This window comes from Somniosus microcephalus, chromosome 11, assembly GCF_052327205.1.
Source record: "Somniosus microcephalus isolate GS21.2 chromosome 11, FLI_Smic_1.0, whole genome shotgun sequence".
NCBI classification, from domain to species: Eukaryota; Metazoa; Chordata; class Chondrichthyes; order Squaliformes; family Somniosidae; genus Somniosus; species Somniosus microcephalus.
Genome location: NC_140997.1, coordinates 10,271,314 through 10,297,182, shown reverse-complemented (window position 1 = coordinate 10,297,182; position 25,869 = coordinate 10,271,314). Strand labels below are relative to the sequence as shown.

General features: G+C 43.8%; 1 protein-coding gene across 3 annotated transcripts in view; it reads left to right on the top strand.

Annotated features, from left to right (window-relative positions):
- The window catches only part of usp22 (ubiquitin specific peptidase 22), a 98,411-nt gene that overhangs the window by 18,118 nt on the left and 54,424 nt on the right, over positions 1 to 25,869 (top strand). For 2 of the 3 annotated variants that reach the window (XM_086000171.1, XM_086000172.1), the window contains exon 2: positions 25,049 to 25,181. The exons of the other annotated variant lie outside the window; for it this stretch is intronic. In XM_086000171.1, coding sequence (XP_085856297.1) covers positions 25,049 to 25,181 — 133 coding nt within the window. The remainder of the gene's footprint in view (positions 1 to 25,048; positions 25,182 to 25,869) is intronic. 3 annotated transcript variants of the gene reach the window in all.

The window sequence follows — 25,869 nt, the reverse complement described above, 5'->3', positions numbered from 1 at the left end:
CCAGGTTTGACTTCGATCACAGTTTGGGAGGGGGTGTGGATGCAGTGTTGAAAGGAGAAATTAAGAGTCGGGAACATTTTTGTTTTCCAGCACCTTAAATGCAAACTTGCTCTTGGCTCTATTAATTTGCCATATTTTCCCCTTAATACCTCCATTAGATGTGCACTTAGCTTCTTGTAACTGCCCAAAACAAAAGTCAGGTCCTTCTGAGATACTTTGCATTATGTTTTAGTTGCAGCTAGCAGGAAAATATCTATATATAAAGAAGTTTGCTTGGAGCACACACACTTCCTGTCCACAAGCCTTGCTTCCTGTTGTCACGATTTCTGGTCACACTTTTGTCAATATTTTCAATTTGACTTTGCTGTGCTAGCTGTCAAAGTGTAGTTGCATGCATTGGCCACTGGTTAGCTCTGTGGGGCAAGTTTCTGAAGTCTCTCTCCCAATTCAGTCACCATCTTGAATATAAAAAAAAAACACTGGTTTACCAGTTCGATTTGATTTCCTCTTTGCAACCATCTAAACTCAGCATTTTTCAAATAAACCATGGAACCTGAAGCATGTTTTCAACAGGGCGCAGAAAGGGTGAGCTGTAGGATGGGCATACTGTCCAGGTCTGGTGAAGTGGCCAGCTTGTGTGAGAGAAGTAAGTTTTAATCTCTTATTAGAGTTGGAGCACTTACCTGCAGCAAGGATTTCAGGGCTAATCGTAACTTTCGGCATGGATGAAGATGTGTGTGAGCTGATTGGCTGCCTGTTAGGGATTTGGTTCTCGACCCTTCCGCCAATGGGAACAGTTTGTCTCCATCTACTGTCTATACCCCTCAAGATTTTCAACACCTTTATCAAATCTCCTCTCAACCTCTCAACCTTCTCTGCTCTAAGGACAACAACCCCAGCTTCACCAGTCTATCTACGTAACTGAAGTCCCTCATCGCTGGAATCATTGTCATAAATCTTTTCTGCACCCTCGCTAAGGTTTTCACATCCTTTCTAAAGTACGGTGCTCAGAATTGGACACGGTACTCCGTTGAGGCCAAACCAGTGTTTTATAAAGGTTCATCATAACTAGATTGCTCCCTGTCCTGTGATCACTGTTCCCTAAATGTTCCCCTACTGACCCACCTCATTCCCCAAAACCAGATCCAGCAATGCCTCCTTCCTCATTGGGCTGGAAACGTTCTGATCAAGAAAGTTCTCTTGAACACACCAGAAATTCTTCCCCCTCTCTGCCCTTTACACTATTACTATCCCAGTCTATATTAGGATAGTTTAAGTTCCCCATTATCACTACTCTAGTTCTTGCACCTCTCTGTAATTTCCCTGCAAATTTGCTCCTCTATATCCTTCCCACTAGTTGGCAGCCTATAGAATACATCTAGTAGTGTAATGGCACCTCTATTATTTCTTAACTCTAAGCAAATAGATTCTGTCCTTGACCCCTCCAGGACATCCTCCCTCTCCAGCACTAATATTCCCCTTAATCAATACTGCCACCCCATCTCCTTTCTTTCCTTCCCTATCTTTCCTGAATACCTTATATTCAGGAATGTTTAGTACCCAACCCTGCCCTTTTTTAGCCAAGTCTCTGTTATCACCATGATGATGACATCTATTTGTGCCTGCAGCTCACCAACCTTATTTACCACATGTTGTGCATTCACACACATGCACTGTAAACCTATCTTAGACATTCTTGTATTCTCTTAGCCTGACCCCACCTAATACCGTACTATTTCTTACGCTGGTGCCATCTGTCTCTCCCAATCCTTTGTGCACCTTATTTCTCCTTCTAATGCTACATCCTGGTGTCTGTCCCCCTGCCAAATGAGTTTAAACCCTCCCTAACAGCACTAGCAACCCCCGCCCCCCCCCCCCCCCCCCCCCCGGTGAGGACATTGGTCCCAGCTCTTTTGAGGTGCAGCCTGCTCGGACTGTAAAGGAAAGGTCCCACCTCCCCAAGGACCGGTCCCAATGTCCCAGAAATCTAAAGCCCTCCCTTCTGCACCATCTCTCCAGCCACGCATTCATCTGTTCTATCCTCCTATTTCTATATACTCACTAGCTCGTGACACCGGGAATAATCCTGAGATTACTACCTTTTGAGGTCCTACTTTTTAATCTTTCCTAGCTCCCTAAACTCTGCCTGCAGGACCTCATCCCTCTTTCTACCTATGTCGTTGATACCGATATGGGCCATGACCTCTGGCTGTTCACCCGCCCCCCCCCCCCACCCCCTTAGAATGTTCTGCAGCCACTCAGACATCCTTGAGCCTGGTACCAGGGAGGCAACATACTATCCTCGAATCACGCCTGCGGCCGCAGAAATGCCTGTCTGTTCCCCATACTATCTAATCTCCTATCACTATTGCTTTCCCAATCTTCCTCCTCTCCTGTACAGCTGAGCCACCCATGGTGCCATGGACTTGGCTCTGGCTGTACTCTCCAGAGGAACTATTGCCCTCACCAGTACTGGTTGAAAAGCTAGATGTACTCGGGGGACTCCTGCACTACCTGCCTGGTTCTCCTTGTCTGTCTGATGGTCATCCATTCCCTCTCTGCCTGCACACTCTTACGCAGTGGGGTGACCCACTCCTGAAACGTGCTATCCACATAGCTCTCAGCCTCACGGATGCACTGCATTGACGCCAGCTGCTGGTGGCCAAGTAAACAACTAACGGGCGAAGGAGGTTCCATGAGCATCCTGATCCTCAATGATGGCGGAGTAATGCACGTGAGTACAAAAGACAAGGCTGAAGTGTTTGCAACCATCTTCAACCAGAAGTGCCAAATGGATATGATCCATCTCTGCCTCCCCCTGAGGTCCTCACCATCACAGGCCAGTCTTCAGCCAATTCGATTCACTCCACGTGATATCAAGAAACGGCTGAGCGCACTGGATACAGCAAAGGCTATGGGCCCCGACAACATCCCAGCTGTAGTGCTGAAGACCTGTGCTCCAGAACGAGCCGCGCCTCTAGCCAAGCTGTTCCTGTACAACTACAACATTGGCATCTACCTGACAAAGTGGAAAACTGCCCAGGGATGTCCTGTCCATAAATGCAGGACAAATCCAATCCGGCCCATTACTGCACCATCGGTCTACTCTCAATCATCAGCAAAGTGATGGAAGGTGTTGTAAGCGGTACTTACTCACCAATAACCTGCTCACTGATGCTCAGTTTTGGTTCTGCCAGGAGCACTTTGCTGCAGATCTCATTAAAGCCTTGGTCCAAACATGGACAAAAGAGCTGAATACCAGAGGTGAGGTAAGAATGACTGCCCTTGACATCAAGGTAGTATTTGACTGAGTTTGGCATTAAGGAGCCCTAGTAAAATTGAAGTCAATGGAAATTGTGGAAAACTCTCTACTGGCTGGAGTCCTACCTAGCACAAAGAAGATGGTTGTGGTTGTTGGAGGCCAATCATCTCATCCCCAGAACATTGCAGCAGGAGTTGCTCAGGGCAGTGTCCTAGGTCCAACCATCTTCAGCTGCTTCATCAATGACCTTCCCTCCATCATAAGGTCAGAAGTGGGGATGTTCGCTGATGATTGCAGTGTTCAGTTCCATTTGCTGCAACTCAAATAATGAAGCAGTCTGTACCCGCATGCAGCAAGTGGACAACATTCAGCTTGGGCTGATGTGTGCCATGAATGTTACTTGCCACTTAGAAACATAGAAAAAAAATAGGAGCAGGAGTAGGCAATTCGGCCCTTTGAGCCTGCTCCGCCATTCAATATGATATGGCTGATCCTCTATCAATACCATCTTCCTGCTCTCTCCCCATATCCCTTGATGCCTTTTGTGTCTAGAATCTATTGATCTCCTCCTTAAATATATTCAGTGATTTGGCCTCCACAGCCTTCTATGGTAGAGAATTCCACAGGTTCACCACCCTCCGGGTGAAGACATTTCTCCTCATCTCAGTCCTAAATGTCCTACCCTGTATCCTGAGACTGTGACCCCTCATTCTAGAACCCCCCAGCCAGGGGAAACATCTTCCCTGCATCCAGTCTGTCTAGCCCTGTCAGAATTTTATATGTTTCAACGAGATCCCCTCATTCTTCTAAACTCTAGCGAATACAGGCCTAGTCGACCCAAACTCTCCTCATACGACAGTCCTGCCATCCCAGGAATCAGTCTGGTGAACCTTCGCTGCACTCACTCTATGGCAAGTATATCCTTTCTTAGGTAAGGAGACCAAAACTGCACACAGCACTCTTGGTGTGGTCTAACCAAGGCCCTGTATAACTGTAGAAAGACATCCTTGCTCCTGTACTCTCATCCTCTTGCAATGAAAGCCATCATACCATTTGCCTTCCTAACTGCTTGCTGCACCTGCATGTTTGTTTTCAGTGACTGGTGTACAAGGACACCCAGGTCCCGTTGTACATCAGCATTTCCCAATCTATCACTATTTAAATAATACTCTACCTTTGTTTTTTCTACCGAAGTGGATAACATCACATTTATCCACGTTATACTGCATTTGCCATGTATTTGCCCACTCACTCAACTTGTCTAAATCGCCTTGAAGCCTCTTTGCATCCTCCTCACAACTCACAATCCCACCTAGTTTCGTGTCGTCAGCAAACTTGGAAATATTACATTTGGTTCCCTCATCCAAATCATTGATATATATTGTGAATAGCTGGGGCCCAAGCACTGATCCCTGCGGTATCCCACTGGCCACCATCTGCCACCCCGAAAAGACCCATTTATTCCTACTCTCTGTTTCCTGTCTGTTAACGAATTTTCAATCCATGCCAGTATATTACCCCCAATCCCATGTGCTTTAATTTTGCACACTAACCTCTTATGTGGGACTTTATCAAAGGCCTTCTGAAAATCCAAATATACCGCATCCACTGGTTCTCCCTTATCTATTCTACCAGTTACATCCTCACAAAACTCCAGTAGGTTTGTCAAACACTATTTCCCTTTCATAAATCCATGTTGACTTTGTCGAATCCTGTTGATATTTTAGAAGTGTCCTGTTATCACATCCTTTTATAATAGACTCTAGCATTTTCCCTACTACTGATAGGCTAACCAGTCTATAGTTCCCTGTTTTCGCTCCCTCTTTTTTTAAATAGTGGTGTTACATTTGCCACCCTCCAATCTGCAGGAACAGTTCCATAATCTATAGAATTTTGGAAGGTGACAACCAATGCATCCACTATTTCCGTGGCTACCTCTTTTAGTGATCTGGGGTGCAGATTATCAGGCCCTGGGGATTTATTGGCTTTCAGTTCCATTAATTTCCTTTAATTCCTCCTTCTCACTAGACCCTTCGTTTCCTAGCATTTCTGGGAAGTTATTTGTGTCCTCTTCCATGAAGACAGGACACAAGTATTAGTTTAATTGCTCTGCCATTTCCTTGTTCCTCATTTATAAATTCTCCTGTTTCTGACTGTAAGGGACCTACATTTGTTTTCAGGAATGTTTTTCTTTTTACATAATTGCCATTGTCGAATCCTCCCCCCTCCCCGGTATACATCCTGGGGGGTCGCCATTGATGAGAAACTTAACTGGACCAGCTACATAAATACTGTGGCTACAAGAACAGGCCAGAGGCTGGGTATTCTGCGGCGTGTGTCTTGCCTCCTGACTCCCCACAACCTTTCTACCATCTACAAGGCACAAGTAAGGAGTGTGATGGAATACTCTCCACTTGCCTGGATGAGTGCAATTCCAACAACACTCAAGAAGCTCAACACGATCTAGGACAAAACAGCCCGCTTGATTGACACTCAATCCACCACCTTAAACATTCACTCCTCCACCACTGGTGCACCGTGGTTGCAGTGTGTACCATCTACAAGATGCACTGCAGCAACTCACCAAGGCTTCTTCAATAGCACCTCACAAACCCAGAACCATGACCACCTAGAAGGACAAGGGTAGCAAGCGCATGGGAACACCGCCACCTCACAAGTTCCCCTCCAAGTCTCTCAACATCCTGAATTGGAAATATATCGCCATTCCTTCATCGTCGCTGGGACAAAATCCTGGCACTCCCTCTCTAAGCACTGTGGGAGTACCTTCACCACACGGACTGCAGCGGTTCAAGAAGATGACTCACCACCACCTTCTCGAGGGCAATTGGGATGGGCAATACATGTGGCCACATCCTATGAATGAATTAAGAAAAAAACCTCTTGCCTGATTTTCCTTTCCTTTGATGGGCGGGCAGTCCGCTAATGTATGCATTCCGCCACCATCGGAAAAGCTATGTACCAATCCAGTTAAAGCCATTAATTGATTGATGCCAACAATAGGCGTGAGGAGAGAGACAGTAAGATGAGGAACAAGCTTGTTAGAAATATAAATCGCTGCTAGTTTGCCCTTGTAACATCTGTATGCATCTGAATTGGTACTGTTAGGCATTTGTTGCAGCTGATTTATAACTAGTAACTTATAGCAGAAGATGGGCAAGTATATGTGGTATCTTAAGTGCAATTCCCGCTGCACTACCTGATTCTGCCAGTAGAGGCTCTCGATGAACTACATAAGTTGCAATTGTCCCTTGAGTAAACGACAACACGACGGTATATCTGCAGGTCCCAAGGATGTCCTGTTGTGATTTTACCAAAGGTTGAGGACTGCTGACTTGTAGTTATTCAATTCCTGTTGCTGCCTAGTCAAATAATAACGGGAAGAAAATGGTGGCAGCAGCAGAAACCTGGTGACACCTCCAGGCCCCCCTCTATCCTTGTGATAAAGTGTGATTCTTCCTGTTTTGATGGTGATCGTTTCACACTAGGCTTTCTAGGAGTCTTGGCAGTGCAGCCTATTGGTGTACTGGGGCAATGCTGCCATATTGCCCTACTCTCTGGAACTCCCTCTTGAATGCTGCTGCTTTGCTACTTCTCTCCCACCCATTTCGAAACCACGAGAGTCTTTCTCTTCGATCAACTGTTTGTCTTTTTTTTGTCAAACACCTTGGAATGTTTACAAAAAGTGCTATATAAATTCAAGTTGTGGTCAGGGTGTTGCAGATTGATGGTTCAGCGCACAACCTCTCTCCTTCCGAAGGTGGATAGCTCCAGGTCCTGAGCCATTGGATCAGTTTAGATTTCCCAGCGAAAGGTTCTTTGCTTCTCTTATTTAGGGTGAAGCCTGCACCTGTACAGGTGTAATTTTAGATTAGGCAAACAGCTTGGCTAATTTTAAAAAAAAAAAACAAGTGCTAATAACTGGCCGATCTGGCACCTGTAAAAGAGACGGATTAATGTTTAGGGCATAATTCTTTGTCCTTGTCCCAGCATTGGATTGAAAACACACATGTCTGCAGTAAGCTTATTGGGGAGGAAGAAGAAAGGAAGCAACTGCAGCTCAACCAAGAGAAACATTGGATGCCCTGCTTTATACATGAGAGCACTGCTTACCAAAGCAAGGAAGCGACATTGGTTAGGCCACAGTTGAAGGGTTATGTGCAGTTTTGGGCACCCCACTTTAGGAAGGATATTAGAACCATAGAACAGATACAGCAAAATTTGCCAGATCTAGTGTGTTTCCTGTAATATTGCTGCATTTAGCTGTAACATTGCTCCATGGAGCCCCTCTGTTAGCCATATCTTCATGCTGCACATTCTATTTTTTTTTCTTTCTGGTGGGTGGCATGATGGGGAATGGGAGGCCAAACTAGAGGGCTGCACCCTCTAGACTTGATGATTGCAACATTCTCCTGGCTGGCCTCCCGTCTTCCATAAACTTGAGCTCCTCCAAAACTCTGCTGCCCGTATCCTAATTCGCACTAGGTCCCATTCACCCATCACCCCTATTCCTGCTGACCTACATTGGCTTATGGTCTGGCAATGCCTCAGTTTTAAAATTCTCATCCTTGTTTTCAAATCCCTCCATGGCTCGCCCCTCCCAATCTCTAACCTCCTCCAGCCCTACATCCCTCCGATCTCTGCACTCCTCTTGAGCATCCCCGATTTTAATCGCACCACCATTGGCGACCGTGCCTTCAGCTGTCTAAGCCCATAACTGGAATTCCCTCTCTACCCTTCTCCTCCTTTAAGATGCTCCTTAAAACCTGTCTTTGACCAAGCTTTTGTTCATCTGTCCTAATGTCTCCTTATGTGACTGTCAAATTTTGTGAAGGCTCATGTGAAGCGCCTTGGGGCGTTTTACTACGTTAAAGGCGCTATATAAATGCAAGTCGTCATTGTCGTGTACGGGGAGCTGGTTGGATACTGGGGCCACTGCACCTAGTAATACTGCTACGAATGAAGGTTGGGGATTCGAGACTGTAGACCATCAGTGTATGAGAACATTTTGAGAATCTTTTTCTTTGACCCCAAGGAGCATTACCTTGGAGGGTATGTGAGAAGTCTTCTCGTATTACACCAGCAGCATTCACTCTGCAAATTTGCGTTCTGCAGGGTCTTGCTGATGGAGCCTTGGTTTGTGTATTCTTATGCTGAGCGTTGACGTGCACTTAATACCTTCAGCAGTGCTTCCTATCTGCATTGTGGTGAAACCACCCTCTGCTTTGTTCTGACCACTTTGCGGAACACCTCCGTTCAGTCCGTAAGGGTGACCCCGAGCTTCCGGTCGCCTGTCATTTCAATTCACCGCTCCATTCCCACTCGGACCTCACCGTCTGCGGCCTCTTGCATTGTTCCACGGAAGCTCAGCGTCTTCCGATTAGGCACTTTACAGCCTTCCGGACTCCATATCGAGTTCAACAATTTCAGATCATAACCTCGGCCCCTATTATTTTTTATCCACACCTTTGGTTTGTGCCTTTTCCTTTTTTTTCTCTGTCCCACATGGCAACTGTCTCTCATTCTGCCAGCGCATTTCACACTTCATCTAGAGCCATCTTTTGTCTCTTTACCTGTCCTATTACCATCTCGTCTCGTCTTGAATATCTCTTAATGTCTCTTTGCCTCTCAGACCTTCCCTTTTGTCCTTTTATCCCCTCCCCCATTTCCCAGCCCCCAAACTGGCCTTTTAATCTGTTCCATTTCCTGCTTTTTTCCAGTTCTGTAGAAGGGTTTCGACCTGTAACGTTAACTCTGTTTCTCTCGCCACGGATGTTGCCTGGCCTGCTGAGTTTTTCCAGCGTTTTCTGTTCTCTCTGCTTTGTTCTTGTCTGATGCCGTAAGTTTGAAGAGCTGTATTTCTCTTCCTCCACCCCCACCCCCTTGTCAAGCAGAACCACAATTGATAGGAGGGATCAGCGTGTTCCCAAGCACATTTTCCTTCAAACTTCCTGCCCACCTTCGTTCTTTTAGCGATGATCCTTGGTTTGTGCTCCACTTTTGCCAATCAGTGGAAATAATCTTTCACTCTTTACCCTCTTGGAGCCCTTCATAATTTGAAAATGGCTCTTTTGATTTCCCCACCCCCTTAATCTTTTGTGGTCTTGAGAAAAGCCCCAACGGTTTAAGCCTTTCTTTATAAGTTTAAGCTCTTAATAGTAACATAGGATAGCACAGGACTGGAAAAGATGCTGCAATCCATTTGGCTTGTCCCAAAAACGAATAGGTCTCATTGGCTCACACTTTTGGGATGCTTTCTAATACTTTATGCACAGCCAATGTTGGGCTCATTGAGCTATAGTTTCCTGACTCTCTCCCTGTGCCTGTATCAGTTACCTGCTTCCAACTCTTGGGCACTACACCTGTTTCTAATTATTCTCTTAGGACGGGACTTTTTTTGATAGCCTCTTCAAGTACCCTTATATAAAGTACAACTGGGTCTGGTGCCTTGTCTTCCTCAGCCTATCAGTGACTGTGTTATCTGAAATTAATTTATTTTGCTATTTACTCCATCCCTCATGAACTTTGTGCTAGGGAGATGGTCTATAGTCATTTTAATACAGAGAAGAATTAATTTATACTGTATATTTGATATGCATGATCACTTGATACGTCACCTTTTGGAATTTTTCAGTGGTTCCTTTCCTTTTCTGAACCAGATTGCTGCAAATCTATTTATAGAAATTCTTTTAATGTTGTTTAAATTCACCCCTACTGCCTATATACTCTTCCTGGAGGGATGTGGGTGCTGCCTGATTCAGATGAAGCCCATCCCATCTGTAGTGCTTTCTCTGCTCCAGAATTTCTCCCACACTCCTAGAAATTGGAAAACCCTCCTCCTACATCATATTTCTAGCCATACATTGACCTGTCTAATCTGCTTTATTTCTTGCCCAGCACATAGAATCGGGAGCAATCCTGAGATTACTGCCCTTGAGGTATTGCATTTGATTTTGAACCTAATGCCTGATGTTTTTTGCAAAGCTCATATTTGTAACTTTCTAGTGAATCTTTTATAACCTTTGGCTCTAAAATCTTTCCTATAATTGTTTGAATGAATAAATGAGATTAGATTAAATGAGATGTAGTTTGTATGGATTTTCAGCAAGCACTTGATGTGGTACCGCACAAGAGATTGTAGTTGGAATTAAATGGAGTGAGATGGTTGGAGGGTAGAAAGCAAAGGGTAGGGAATCAACAAGTTTCTCCGAATGGAAGAGTATTGATTGGTTTTCCCGCAGGTGACTATTGTACTTATTTACTGTATAGATTATAAATGATCTGGAAGTGAGAGAACAGTATCAATTTGATGCCAGATTGAAGGGGTGGGGCTTGTGTTTGGGCAGATTGGTGGCAGATGCAGTTTAATGTAGAAACATCTCGAGTAATATATTTTGAAGTAAGAATAGGGAAAGAAAATGCACCTTAAATGGTGAGGTTTTACGTTGTGGAGAGGACTCCTCCATTGTACATCAATGTCCTGTAAAAAATCTAAACCACTTCCTTGCTTTTATGTTGAATGCCACTTTATATCACACCCAGAATCCACTTTAACTGTTTATGGAGTTTTTTAACTGCATCCCCACCTTTAAAGTTCTATGTATCTGTAGCCGTAGAACTGTTCCTGTACTCAATGAATCATACAATCTAACATATACTTGCTTTCACTATGCTCCCTAAAATGTACTTCACATTTTACACACCACATTTACTATTAGAATTTTTTTAACCTGTATCTTATATCTCTTGTATTTAATTATCTCTGACAGCTTGTCAGTTGTTTTGATCTGTTATTTTTTTTCCAACCAATTAATCTGGGGCGGGTTCCCTTTCATCCCACTGAAATTGGCTATTTTCCAGTCAAGCACCTTTATCTTTGACTCCTTCTTTGTTTATTCATTTCACTATGGTCATTATTTTCCAAGTACCCGCCTACTTGTTCTGCTTTGTTACCCAGAACCAGATTGACCAGGGCATCATTCCTTGTTAGACATGCAGCATACTGGATGCATTGCAAGAACCACTTGTCATTTTGACCACCAACGTTTGTCTAACTAACCCAAGGTGAACTAGGATAACAGTCCCCTATGATTACAACTTCCATCCTTGATTTCTTTTGTACCATTTGGCGGCCTACAGCCCCTCAGTATGCTAACAGATCTTTCTTTTATTCAAAATAACAACAGAAAATGCTGGAAAAACTCAGCAGGCCAGGTAACATCCCTGGAGAGAAAATAGTCAACGTTTTGGGTCAAACCCTTTGTCAAGACCCTTTTTTTGCCCTGTTAACTTCTTTTATGCAACCTGGTACAAACGCCTTCTGAGCACCATCAATAAAACTATTTTTTTTAATATCTCGAATTGCATCCTTAATTAGTGACCCTACCTGCTCTCCATTTCTAGCCCCCTTTATCTCTTGGAATATTTAATCCCCAGTGTTAACTTGGCTGAAGCCAAGTTTCCTTGAAGGGTACGGCATCATGTTCCTTCATTCTAATTTGTGACTCTAGTTCCAACTGTGTATGCAGATGTACAAAGCATTAAAAATAAAGACTACAATCCTGATCAATTCCTACTCTTGAGTTATTTCTTGTTCTTTCCCCCTTTTACCTTCTCTTATCTGCATGAAGACATGTCTCTACCTCCCCTCTTGTGTTTACTATTTTAAACTTTTCCCCCCCATCACTATATACTTGTTTACCTTTCCACAGCCATACTAGTTTGAACTGTTCTCCACTGCTCAACTTCTATTGGTGAGGACATTGCTTACCAGTATGTACAGAAGTTTTTGCTAATCTTCTCAATTCCTTTTGTGATTATCATACATTTTTACCTTCTGTTGCTGCCTTGCCATGTATTTCAAACCATCTATCACCTTTCGCTTCATCATAACCCTTCATAATCTTAAAGACTTCTTTCAAATCGCTTATTAATCTTCTCTGCTGTGATGATTTTTTTTTTTCCCTGTTAATGCCTTTACCTACTTACGTTGCCACCTTTTTAATGGCCTGGTTATTTGCACACTTCAGTTCTACTACAGTACATTAATTTGCATTTCCGTTTTACTATTTTTAGTTATAACTTGCATTACTTTATACTTTGCTACATTTGGACTGCATTTGCCAGCTATCTGTCCATCCTGCTAGTGTATCTGTCTTCTGATAGTCTTTCACAATTATCTATACTCCTAATTTGGTGTCCTCAAATTTCGAATTGACATTCTCGATCCATTTAAACTGGGCAAGGTTCAGCTTTATATTTCCTTTTGTGTGACTGTATCGCAGCTGAAGTCAGTCCCATCTTTGCCCTGATGTCTGTGCATGGACACTTCCAACAGGCGTCACGGGATAATGATCAGGAATGGGAAGCCTGGAAACAGCCAAGAATCTGGGAGTGCTGGGGCCAGTTGTAGTACTGCTTTAGTGGAAATCGGCTAGTTCAGCGACTGAAGCTGTGACCTTCCTGGTCCGTATCACTCGCTCATGGGATAAATCTGCTGAGCTTTAAGGTATTGTTTTCTGGGAAAGGACACTGTACCTGTCATATACTGTGAAAATTAAATATCACTGGTTAACGGTAAGTTACTGTGAGTCACACTTTTTATTCTTTCTAGCAGAACACAGCAGTAAATGAAATGCTCTATTTACTTTTAAGTTGACTTGAACAGTCAGCAGAAGGCAGCATTCACAGGCTTCCTCCCATCCCATTGTAAATTGTCCATTAGGTTTGCAATCGATACTCATCAAATAGAGCTGTACATAACGCTGCAGTACTGACGGGCAAATAGGTATTTGGAATGGCAGTCGATTCAGTGACTCTCTGCACTGCTGCAGTGTTGGTTGTTATTTTCCAAGCTGCTGCAGTGCCTGGTGCATTGCAGGGAATGGAACAACACTGGGATAGCTCCGTACACATTAGAAGAACCTGTATGTAACCTGTTGTCTCTTTCCTTGTGTTTAGCGCTTTGGCTGGGCTGGTGGTGCTTCCTCAAAGGGTAATTGTAGTTTTTGGTTTCGCCGCTGTAGAAACCAGAAAAACTAAAAAGCTGTAAACCAATATATTATATACCATATAAGGAAGGCTGACCTGAATCCATGAAACTTCCAGAAAATAGGCTTGGAAAAACAATTGCTTTGAGGCTATTAATGGAAGATCAGAGTGAAAGCTTCTGAATCGCTGATCGCACTGCTTTTTTTAAAAAAAAGGCCAATTCTGACCAGTGCTTACATTAAAACTGTGAAAGCTGAAGCAGCTACTGATCGGTGCAATAGAGCAGGGGATAACACTCTTCAGTCCTGTTTCATTCAGCTTTTTGATCTGAGCTACGTGGAGGAGGCAGGAACCTCGGAACACATTAGAGTGGAGAATTGCACCTGGGTGGGGGGCTGGAGGAGGATGGTCGGCACCTTGGTGTCTTCTGGGAGTGGGCGATGGTGGCACTTGGCAGCAAGTTGTAGACCAGATTTCTGGCTGTAAACTTAATCAGGCCAGTTAGATGAAGAAAAGGGGAGAAAGTTGCCCCGGAAGAAGAAAAAAAAATGGAATTCCAATCAAAGCATTTATAAAAAAAAAAAACAGACATTTGAGGGGTGGCAGTCGGTTCATTTAGCATTGGTGCTGTTTCTGGGTTTCAGGCCCCCCCCGCACCGAGCAAAGGAGTCGGCTGTTGTACAGTTGAGAACGAGAAAGCAAAATACAATTTACACCCAGGGACAGAGTGTCAGTGATTTATCACCACGCCAGACATTGTCGTCTGCTTGCTGCAATTCTTGATTGGCAGACAACAGCTGCCCAATGTGAGCACGGGAGGGCTTTCTTCCCATCCTTGCTTTTTTGAGACCCATCCTAAACTATTCCCCAGAAGTTATAGTTGTTGTATCCTCTGGAAGTATGCTTTGCTTAATGGGGAGTTTCTGGTTAGACTGTGATGTCACTGATTATCTCTACAACAAGGATCCAGTACATCAAGTTTTTAAAATTCACTGAGCAAGTCTAGAGGAAGAAAAGGCATTTATACAGTGCCCTTCATAACCTCCAGACATCCCAAAGTGGATGACAGTCAACAAAGTACTTTATTTTTTAAAGTGTAGTCACTTTTGTAATGTAGGAAAGACAACATTCTCTCTGTGTACTGCAGTGCCGGCCTGGATTATGTGCTCAAGTCTCTGGAGTGGGACTTGAAGCCACTACCTTCTGACTTGGGCGAGAGTGCCACCAACAGAGTCACAGCTGACTCTAGCATTCAGAGCCTGTGTACAGTGATTTCTGTCGTGGACTTCCGCCACCATATCTTGGCCCCTTATTACTTTCCCCATCTCCAGGCGGCGGGGGGGGGGGCGGGGTGGTGGAGGAGAAATAGACCACTGCTATTCATATCCTACAGCTTAATACCACCTTAACAGACATTGATACAACTCTCTGAAAGGTGTCACTTGACCCCGAATCAGCTACGCTCTATGGGAGTCTTCAAATATCCATTATTTTTGGTGAGGGGGGGTTTCCAGAGACACAGACTTGCATTTATACAGTGTCTAGTCATGCCTTGAAATGTCTTAAGTGCATGCAATGCAATGAATTGCCGTTGAAATTGCAGTGACTGTTGTGTGGGCAAATGTAACAACCAGTTTGCATTCAACAACATCCCATAACCAGCAATGAGATGAATGAGTAGTTGTTCTCTGGTGGGAGACTCCAGAACAAGGGGACGCAATCTTAAAATTAGATCCCGGCCGTTCAGGAGTGAAATCGGGAAGCATTTATCACGGAAGGTAGTGGATATGTGGAATTCTCCCCCAAAAGTCTCTGGATGGGGAAGAAATGTCACCAACAGCATAGGATGTCCTGTGGATTGTTATGTGCAGGTTTCCTGGAGGCAAGATCTTGCCTGAGGAAACTTGATTTACCCAGCAAGGGAGAAATATTCTGAGGTTTTTAAAGATTCTGAACCTCGACAACATGTCAACACTGCCTAATGCCACATTAATGAATCATTGCCACATGTTCACGAAGGCATGAAAATAAATCTGGTTAATTCTGTTTATAATCTGACTTCCCATAGCATCATAGATTAGATTGGTTTGATCTACAGAAAGGACCAGAATGAATGCACGGAAGTGTGGGTTCCTTATCCATAAATGTGGTGCTACACTGGGATATAATGTGTTTGATGGATTTCTGCCCTATGTCATGCACTTGGATGGCTGACATTTGCGAAGTTCGAGGAAATAAATGTAAAGACCAACTGATTTTCATCTCCAGTGCAAACATGTTCAGGAGGACTTCACAGCAGTTGTCAGAGGATTAATGTGAAGCCTAGGCTAAAAGGACACAGGTGAGGCTATGGTTAATATTTTGAGGAAGTGCGCACATAAGGTACTTGCATCCGACGATCAATAACTCAATCTATATTTGTAAGTATGTAAGGGAATTACAGGCATGTCTGATGTCTACAGTGGCTGAAATGTTTCAAGAGCATTTTGTGGGATATTAATATTTATCTGAGGAGCACTGTGTTCATAAGAGCTCAGTCGTGGTTTTTACGGTAATGCTGATGGACATTAATGTAATGCAAAAAGAAAATACTGCAGATGCTGGAAATCTGAAATTAAAAACAGAAAATGCTGGAGATACTCAGCAGGTCAAGCAGCATCTGTAGAGACAGAAACAGAGTTAACGTTTCAGGTCGATGACCTTTCGTCAGAAAAGGCCATCGACCTGAAACGTTAGCTCTGTTTCTCTCTTCACAGATGTTGCCTGACCTGCTGAGTATCTCCAGCATTTTCTGTTTTTATTAATGTAATGCACATTGGAATAGGAAATGCCAAATGTATACATCATGGAGCCTTTGTTACCGAAGGGTGAAAGAAAGATGATTTAGGTTTGATTGAGTATACACTGAAAATCTATTTTGATAAAGGATCTCGGCAAAGGACCAAAAGCCCCAATGGAGGCTACTGCAGAGGGTGAAAAGTAGGTGAATTAATTAGTTATTAGGTGATATAAAAACAGAAAATGCTGCAGATACTCAGCAGGTCAGGCAGCATCTGTAGAGAGAGAGAAACAGAATTAACGTTTCAGGTCGATGACCCTTTAGAACCTTTCGATGACCCTTCATTCTGACGAAGGGCCATCGACCTGAAACGTTAATTCTGTTTCTCTCTCTCTACAGATGCTGCCTGACCTGAGTATTTCCAGCATTTTCTGTTTTTATTGCAGATTTCCAGCATCCGCAGTATTTTGCTTTTGTGCTAGTTATTAGGTGATGCCGTGCTTTTAGTTTAAGGCTATATGGATTGTAGGAGGAAAGGAATGGGGAATTTAGATCCATGGAAAGGACATAATGATTCATTAGCAATGCTGGGAATGAAAGGCTTGGAAAATGGGGCTCTCGTTGGAACAGAGGGTACAGGGGCAGTGGGAGACTTGGTAGAAATTTTCACTAATAATTTTGTGTGGTTAAACGGGGAAAGATTGTTTGTTTACCGATGATTCAGCAATTTGGGAGCATAGATTGAGGTTTATCATTAGAATAAGTGGTGGTGGTGGTGGTTAGTTCTCTTCCCTCCCCCAGAGTTAGCGGAATTTGGAATGCCTTACTACAACTAACTGTTGAGGCAGAGACTATAAGGAGCTATGAAATTGCAGAATGAACTGGTCTGGTCCTACCAGGCATGCTAGGTACAATTCTGGTCAGCTTGTAGTGGAGACATCTTGGTAATGGAGAGGGTAGAATGAAGGATCACTACAACTACACCTTCAACACCACAACGAAAGCTTGGAGCGCTTTACAGGGTTTTGGATAGCCAATGGACCCTCGGCTGGGGGAATGGAAGAGAGTCCGGAGGAGTCAAATGCAAAACTCGAGTGGGGGGGGGGGGGGTGGGGTGTGGTCAGTTTTTGATGACAAGGGGGGAATGTTGAGGGTGGGCCAAAGTAGCTGAAGCAGTAGCCATTGATGGAGTGGAAGGAATGGAGAACACTAAGTAAGTAGGCTGATGTTGGAGGACTGATATGTCCAGGGACACAGTACTGGAGGAGATCTCTGAGGTACGGTTGGAATTTGAAGCTTTAATTGAGAATCTTGGTTGACTCTCAGGCTTGGGAAGCATGTGAAGTTTGGCAAAACGGATGAAGGGGGGATGTGGGCCATGGCGAGGGCAAGGACGTGGGTTGCAGCTTTCTGGATGACTTTGTAGTTTATGAATTAGAGAAGGGGAAGGCTGTTGAGAATATTTTGAAGTTCAATTGTGAGATGATGGTGGATTAGGGTGTCAGGGATGGAGGGGGGCCACGTTGCCGAGGTGAAAGGAAGCAGTTTTGGAGACTGATTCAGATTTAGAGGTAGAAGCTACACAGCTGTGGCTCAGTTGGTAGCACCCTCGCCTCTGAGTCAGAAGATTGTGGGTTCAAGTCCCACTCCAGAGACTTGAGCACATAAATCTAGGCTGACACTCCAGTGCAGTACTGAGGGAGTGCTGTATTGTCGGAGGTGCTGTCTTTTGGATGAGATGTTAAACCGAGGCCCTGTCTTCCCTCTCCGGTTGGATGTAAAAAATCCCATGACGCTATTTCAAAATCAAATCAAATCAAATCAACTTTTATTGTCATTGTTAGTGCACAAGTGCAGTACAACGAAATGTAGGTTTGCGGCTCCCGAGAGTGTACATTTAGATTGAGACATTTAAACATTCAACATACATTTGGCTTGTACTACATTAACATAAACATAACCATAATAAAGTGCATTGGCAGATGTGCAGGCTTTAGAGTTTATTTGTGGAGTTCAGTAGGATGACAGCCCTGGGAAAGAAGCTGTTCCTAAATCTGGTCGTACGGGTGCGAATGCATCTGTAGCGTCTCCCAGATGGCAGGAGGGCGAACAGACTGTGGCTGGGGTGGGTAGGGTCTTTGATGATGGACCGTGACCTCCGTAAACAGCGTTTCTGGTATATGTGCTCTATGGTCGGTAGCTGGGTGCCGGGTGAAGAAGAGCAGGAGAATTCTCCTACTCCTATCTTCTATGTTTCTATAGGGATCAAGGGGTATGGGCAGAAAGCGGGGACCGGGTACTGAAATTGGATGGTCAGCCATGATCGCATTGAATGGCGGAGCAGGCTCGAGGGGCCAAATGGCCTACTCCTGCTCCTATCTTCTATGTTTCTTCTAAGCTGAGCTCAGTCGAGCAATATGTCAAGGTTCGCCACCTCTGGGATAAGCCTGGGTGGGAGATGAAGGGACAATAACGTATAGGCATTTGAGCAACAAGCACAATCTGGGATGGCAGGGAATTTTTATACTGGAGAAAAAATGGCTCCCATGAGATCTTCTTGAGGTATTCAAGGTAACAACTGATAACTATAAACGTAATCCTGATATGTTGGACAAAATCATGGACTTTATAGGAGGGTACGGATTCCAGCTTGGAAGATGAACAGTTTAGAGGATGATGAGTAATGAGTATATGGTACAGACTGCACAGGGTCACAGCGGGGCTGGATAGTGTTGACAAATTCCAAAAGAGCTCGATGGATAGTTGGCACAGAAATGAAGTGGTCTCTTCCAGTCTTGTGCATTCCTACATTCCTAAAATAATTAGTATGGGATCGAAAGAAATAAATGCTAACTGTTGCATTTTATGTGGAGGGTCTCCACTTGGACTCACGGTCAGCTTTGTCTATGATGCAGTTGAAACTGCGGAGCTGGCCTAAGGCTTTACTGCCTGGGACTGGGTTACTAGAGTGCCCCTGTAGTAAAGATAAGCACCTGGACCACGTCATACCTGGCAAAGTACCAAACTTCTTGTTGCAAGTCAAGATACTTGGAAGGCAAACCAGTGGATCAGAGAGGTACAGTAGTACATCGTTGACAGTTCTTGACACCTATTTGAATTTTGTGCTCTTGACTTTGCAACTTAGGTCATTGGTCTATCTTCCTTGGCCAGTACCCATGGCTGAGAGCTTTGCTGCACAAGCAACTAACGGTGATTTTGCTATCGTGATGGTGGACAGTTGTCTTGCTGATGTCAAAATAACCCGAGTTCAAACAGTTCATTAGATATTAGTATAAACAGAATAATCTTTTAAAGTGGAACTCCACATTAATGATCAGGAAGGTCTACAAATATATATATTCCCAATCTATCGATTATAAATTAATTTGACCCATAAAGCAGCAGCACGTGTGTTAATGTTGGAAATCAAATCATAACTGGAAATAAAAAGAGAAAAAATAACATTTTGGTGTCGACCCTTGGTTCTGCTGATGGGCCTGTTGTCTAGCACTTGCTGTGCTCCTTCACAATTCTCTAATCCCTGTAAGTATCTCCCTATCACTAATCTCTCGCCTTTCTTGTACCTCTGGTTTTGTGTCTTTCATCATTTTGTTAAGCACATCTGCCATTCCCTTATCTTCTATTTCAATTCAATTCAATTTTATTTGTCATATATGCAGCAGACGTGTGTACTGCACAATGAAATGTTGATTTTTACGAGTCCTCCCAACATTGGAATAAATATGGCATAACAATGATAAAAAATACTAATAGAAATACAGTAATAATAAATAAAACAACAGTAATAAATAATAAATTATTCGTTCATGAGTCTTATGGCCTGGGGGTAGAAGCTGTTTCGAAACCTGCTGGTACGAGACCGTATGCTTCGGTATCTCTTACCGGACGGGAGCAGGGCGAAGAGATTGTGGCTGGGGTGGCTCGCGTCTTTGATTCTCAGGGCCTTCCCCCGGCACCTCTCGGGGTAGATATCCTGCATAGCTAAACACTTTAATCCATCTTCTCCTTTTACCACACTCTCTTGCTTGATGTACTTATTAAAACCTTCATTATTGCCTTCCATACCGTTTCCAATTCTTTGCTCATTTTTGGCGTCCTTATTTTCTTGATTGCTTTTGAGTAACAGAAAGCAATCAGTCCTCATTCTTGCTGTTGTTTTTTCACCTTTTTTATATAAACCTCCTTTTGTTTAACATTGTCCTAACCACTTGTAAGCAATGCTTGCATCGCCCGAAGTGTTCCTTTGCCCCCACCAGGTGTATGTACATGGGTTCCAAATTTCTGTCTTGTAACCAGTGACCTTTCTTGCATAAATTCCCCAGTTTATTTGTAGATTCTTCCCACTCTATTCCAACCTATTTGTCCCCCTCAAAAGTAGCTTTCTTTAACTTGGTTTGTGATCCTCTTCTCTCCTTCAAGTCTAACAGTTTCATCATGGTCCGTATTTCTGTGGTGCTACTCTTACTACCAGATCGCGAATTATTCCTGGCTCACTGCTCATGACTAAGTGAAGTATCACCTGCTCCATTGCGGAGTTGAAAATGTGCTGCTTTAGAAAGCGACTTTGAATACATTTAATAAATCTATTCCCTTTGCCACTTGTGCTGTTTATTCCTCTCCCAAACCTCTACGCAGGTTAAAATCTCCCAGTGCCACCATATTTTCTTCTTGGAGACCGCCTTCATCTGCATATGTATACATTCCTCTAAGTCTGGACTGAAAGGGACAGTGGCAGCATGGATGCGAAATTGGTTAAGTGTTGGGAAACAGAGTAGTGGTGAACGGTTGTTTTTCGGACTGGAGGAAGGTACACCGTGGTGTTCCCCAGGGGTTGATACTAGGACCACTGCTTTTCTTGAGATATATATATTAATGACTTGGACTTGGGTGTACAGGGCACAATTTCAAAATTTGCAGATGAGACAAAACTTGGAAGTATAGTGAACAGTGAGGAGGATAGTGCTAGACTTCAGGAAGACATAGAGAGGCTGGTGGAATGGGCGAACACATGGCAGATGAAAGTGAACGCAGAAAAGTGTGAAGTGATACATTTTGGTAGGAATATCGAGGAGAGGCAATATAAATTAAAGGGTACAATCCTAAAGGGGGTGCATGAACAGAGAGACCTGGGGGTGTATGTGTGCAAATCATTGAAGGTGGCAGGGCAGGTTGAGAAAGCGGTTAAAAAAACATACGGGATCCTAGGCTTTATAAATAGAGGCATAGAGCACAAAAGCAAGGAAGTTATGATGAACCTTTATAAAACACTGGCTCGGCCTCAACTGGAGTATTGTGTCCAATTCTGGGCACCGCACGTTCGGAAAGATGTGAAGGCCTTAGAGGGTACAAGACTGGTTCCAAGGATTAGGGACTTCAGTTACATGGATAGACTGGTGAAGCTGGGGTTGTTCTCCTTGGAGCAGAGAAGGTTGAGGGGAGATTTGATAGGGGCAGCACGGTGGCATAGTGGTTAGCACTGTTGCCTCACAGCGCCAGGGACCCGGGTTCGAATCCGGCCTCGGGTGACTGTGTGGAGTTTGCACATTCTCCCCATGTTTGCGTGGGTTTCCTCCCCGGGTGCTCCGGTTTCCTCCCACAGTCCAAAGATGTGCGGGTTAGGTTGATTGGCTATGATAAAATTGACCCTTAGTGTTAGGGGGATTAAATACGTGGGGTTACGGGGATAGGGTGGGATATGTGTTGGTGTAGGGGTTACGGGGATCGGGTGGGATATGTGTCGGTGCAGGCTCGATGGGCCGAAATGACCTCTATCTGCACTGTGGGGTTTCTGTGATTCTGTGAGGTGTTCAAAATCATGAAGGGTCTAGACAGAGTAGAGAGAGAAAAACTTCCCTTTGGCAGAAGGGTCAAGAACCAGAGGACACAGATTGAAGGATTATTGGCAGAAGAACCAAAGACGACATGAGGGAAAACTTTTTTACACAGCGAGTGGTTATGACCTGGAATGCAGTGCCTTAAAGGGTCGTGGAGGCAGATTCAGTCGTGGCTTTCAAAAGGGAATTGGATAAATACCTGAAGGAAAAAAGATTTGCAGGGCTACGGGGACAGGGCGGAGAAGTGGGACTAACTGAAGTGCTCTTGTAGAGAGCCAGTACGGGCTCAACGGGCCAAAGGACAACCTCCTGTGTTGTAACCATTCTATAAGTCAACAGATCTATGGAATACTCCCACCAGTATTTTGGATCTTTTCCTGTTCTTTGACACTACCTATAATGTTTCCTCTAATTTGGGTGGCTCATTTCTACCTCCATGATGTAGTTTCAGCATCAAGTTTAAAAAAAAATAACAACTTGCATTTATATAGCGCCTTTAACGTAGTAAAATGTCCCAAGGTATTTCACAGGAGTGTTATCAAATGTCGAGCCACATAAGGATAGGGTCAAAGAGGTAGGTTTTAAGGAACTTCTTAAAGGCGGCGAGGTTTAGGGAGGAAATTCCAGAGCTTGGGGCCCAGGCAGCTGAAGGCATGGCTGCCATTGGTGGAGCGATGGAAATCAGGGATGCACAAGAAGCCAGAATTGGAGGAGCACAGAGATCTCGGAGGGCTGGAGGAGGTTGCAAAGATTGGAAGTGGTGAGGCCATGGAGGGATTTGAAATTTAAGGATGAGCTTTTTAAAATCAAGCCATTGCTGAACCAGGAGCCAATGTAGGTCAGTGAGCATAGGGGTGATGGGTGAATGGGACTTGGTGCGAGTTAGGATATGGACAGCAGAGAAACATCCTTTCCTATTTTATCAATCCTTTTTAAACTCCTGGTATAGCTCCCAATCTTGCCTGAGCAACAGCCAGGTTTCTCACTGCTACTACATTATATCCTTCAATCTGCTTCTAGTACAGAAAATAATCAAAAAGGCTAATGGAATGCTGGCCTTTATATCTAGAGGACTAGAGTACAAGGGGGTAGAAGTTATGCTGCAGCTATACAAAACTCTGGTTAGGCCACACCTGGAGCACTATGAGCAGTTCTGGGCACCACACCTTCGGAAGGATATATTGACCTTGGAGGGAGTGCAGCGTAGGTTTACCAGAATGATGCCTGGACTTCCAAGGGTTCCGTTACGAGGAGAGATTACTCAAATTAGGCTTGTATTCCCTAGAATTTAGAAGGTTAAGGGGTGATCTGATCGAGGTTTTCAAGATATTAAGGGGAACAGATAGGGTAGATAGAAAGAAACTATTTCCACTGATTGGGGATTCTAGGACTAGGGGGCATAGTCTAAAAACTAGAGCCAGGCCTTTCAGGAGTGAAATTAGCAAACACTTCTACACAAAGTTTGGAACTCTCGTCTGTAAATGGCAATTGATGCTAGATCAATTGATTTTAAATCTGAGATTGATAGCTTTCTGTTAACCAAAGGTATTAAGGGATATGGGCCAAAGGTGGGTACTGTATATGGAGTTAGGTCGCAGATCGGCCATGACCTTATTGAATGACTGAGCAGGCTCGAGGGGCTGAATGGCCTACTCCTGTTTCTATGTTCCTATTATTTGTAATACTCCTAGGCATCGATACAAAGACAACTTGTTTGTTTGAATGCTTTCTCCCTTTCAGCTTTCTTGTCATTTAGCCTGCATGCCTCTAATTTACCATCTTAATGTGTAAAAATGTGTCCCTCTTTCCTTCCCCATCTTTGACAATTCCCTTTCCCCCTAGCTTGCTGTTTTGTTCAAGTGGGAACCAGTCACTTCTGGCCAATCTCTGTCTCTCTTTTCCCCCTGTTTGATTTATGTCCCAGTTAAGAGGTGGCACTCCATTCTGGGCTCTTGTTGATGGCTGCAAAAAACGGCTGTTCACTTCTCCCCATTGTCCTATTTACCCTCTACCTGAGGGTATTGGTTCTGCTTGGGTAAAGGCTCTCCGTGCTCCTGAACTGTTCCGAACATTCCCGGAATCTACAACCCTCCCTTTTCTGAAGCCTCATATTGAAGTGTCTAATCGTCTTCCTAATTGTCCCAACGCATGGCACTGGGAGTAATTTGGAGATTACTTCCCATGAGGCTTGACTTTTTTTTAATGTAGTAACTAACTCCTTTTTGCAATACCCTTATCCAATGTTCCCTGTGAGCTGCACTTTGTTCTGTGCGGCCTGTTTCTTTTAGTCCATAGTATTTACAATGGGGAAGCCGGCGAGCGGCCGACGCGGGACCTTTCTCTTACTGCGCGGCTGCACGGTTTAGAGGGAACATTGCCCCTACCCTATTCTTTCCTATGTCATTGTTCAAGTGGGAACCAGGGACTTCTGGCTGATCTCCATCTTTCCTGAGGTTTTGCCAGTTGTTCGATTTCATGTCCCAGTTGATAGGCAACACTCAGTTCTGGACACTTGGTGATGGTTGCAAAAAAGGCTATTCATGTCTCTAAATTGTCACCCACAGCTACCACTTGCCAGTTCCTGGAGGTACCTTCACTCTCTTTTTCACCCTGTAGGTAACCACTTGTTCCATGGTGCCAATCTGATCTGTCTTGTGATTATTCTCCCCATGTCTACATCACTGGCTTTGATTTGAACTTTTTTTGTTTTTTAAAAACTCGGCAATTGCAACAAACGGTACTGAGAAATGGAAATAAAACCTGTCGCTGTGAAGCAAGCTGGGGAAGGCACAATGCGAGACCTGAATTTTAATGTCAGTTTAGCCCTGTGGTTAACGTGCATATTTTTGTGTGTTTTTGTTCCTGGATTTAATAGCTTGAAACAACAGAATGCAACTTTAAAAAATGGGTGTATGCAGCTTTATGGAGTTCTCCAACCTACTCATTGAATACTTGGGGTTTAAAAAAAAATCCTTTGGGTGCAGGTTGCAGCGTTACTTATGCTTTGAATTGTTACTTGTCCCTGAATGAGAAGGGATACAATGCAAATGAATGGTGGTAGATTGTTGTGTGAAATGGCCCCATGTCCTGTTTGTGATTGTTCCAACGCCGTTTGTCCTCTAACACGTGTGTTTCTTTTTTCAGGCAAAATCCTGCATTTGTCACATGTGTGGCGCTCACCTCAACCGACTCCATTCCTGCCTGTACTGTGTCTTCTTTGGCTGTTTCACCAAGAAACACATACACGAGCACGCAAAGTCCAAGCGCCACAACTTAGGTGAGCTCGTGTCCAGCATCTTTACCTTGTCTTTCATTAAAGGCAGCCTTACCAGAAGTGGTAATTTCACTGCAGTTACTGTATGACAATGTTACCTCTGATTAGATCACTTTCTACTTGAAGCTAATAATCTTCCAACTTTTATGCGTCAATTTCTTCCGTTAAAATTTAGTTTGACTTTTTAATGGGTTGTCTTGAGTTTCAGTTCATTTTCTGATGAGCTAATTTTATGAGCATCATTAACAATGCTAAAGATTAAATGGTTATTTCATTATATATGAATCTGGTTATGATAAAGGAATTTAATTTCTGTGTACAGCAAAGAAAATAAATGCCTTGCCAAACATGGTAGAATGGAGCGTTCTGATGAGTACGAGTCAGTGGTAGACAATGATTCAAGCTTACAGCTTGAACACATACCCTCCCTGCCTCTGCTGAACTAGTCAAAAGATTAGTTTTCAGTGAATAGGGGTGTGTTTTTGGGGGGAGGGGGGGTGGGGAAGGAAACCCAGAAGCTGTGAAAATGTAGGACGTGGGAATTAACAGCAATGGAAAAGGATTGAAATAAATAAATGGACTGAGGGAGAGAAGGATGAAATTGAAAGAAAATACATTTTAAAGTACGTTGTCTTTCATTTATGGCACACCTTCAATGCTATAAATAGCTGCTCCATGCAGCTCATCCTCA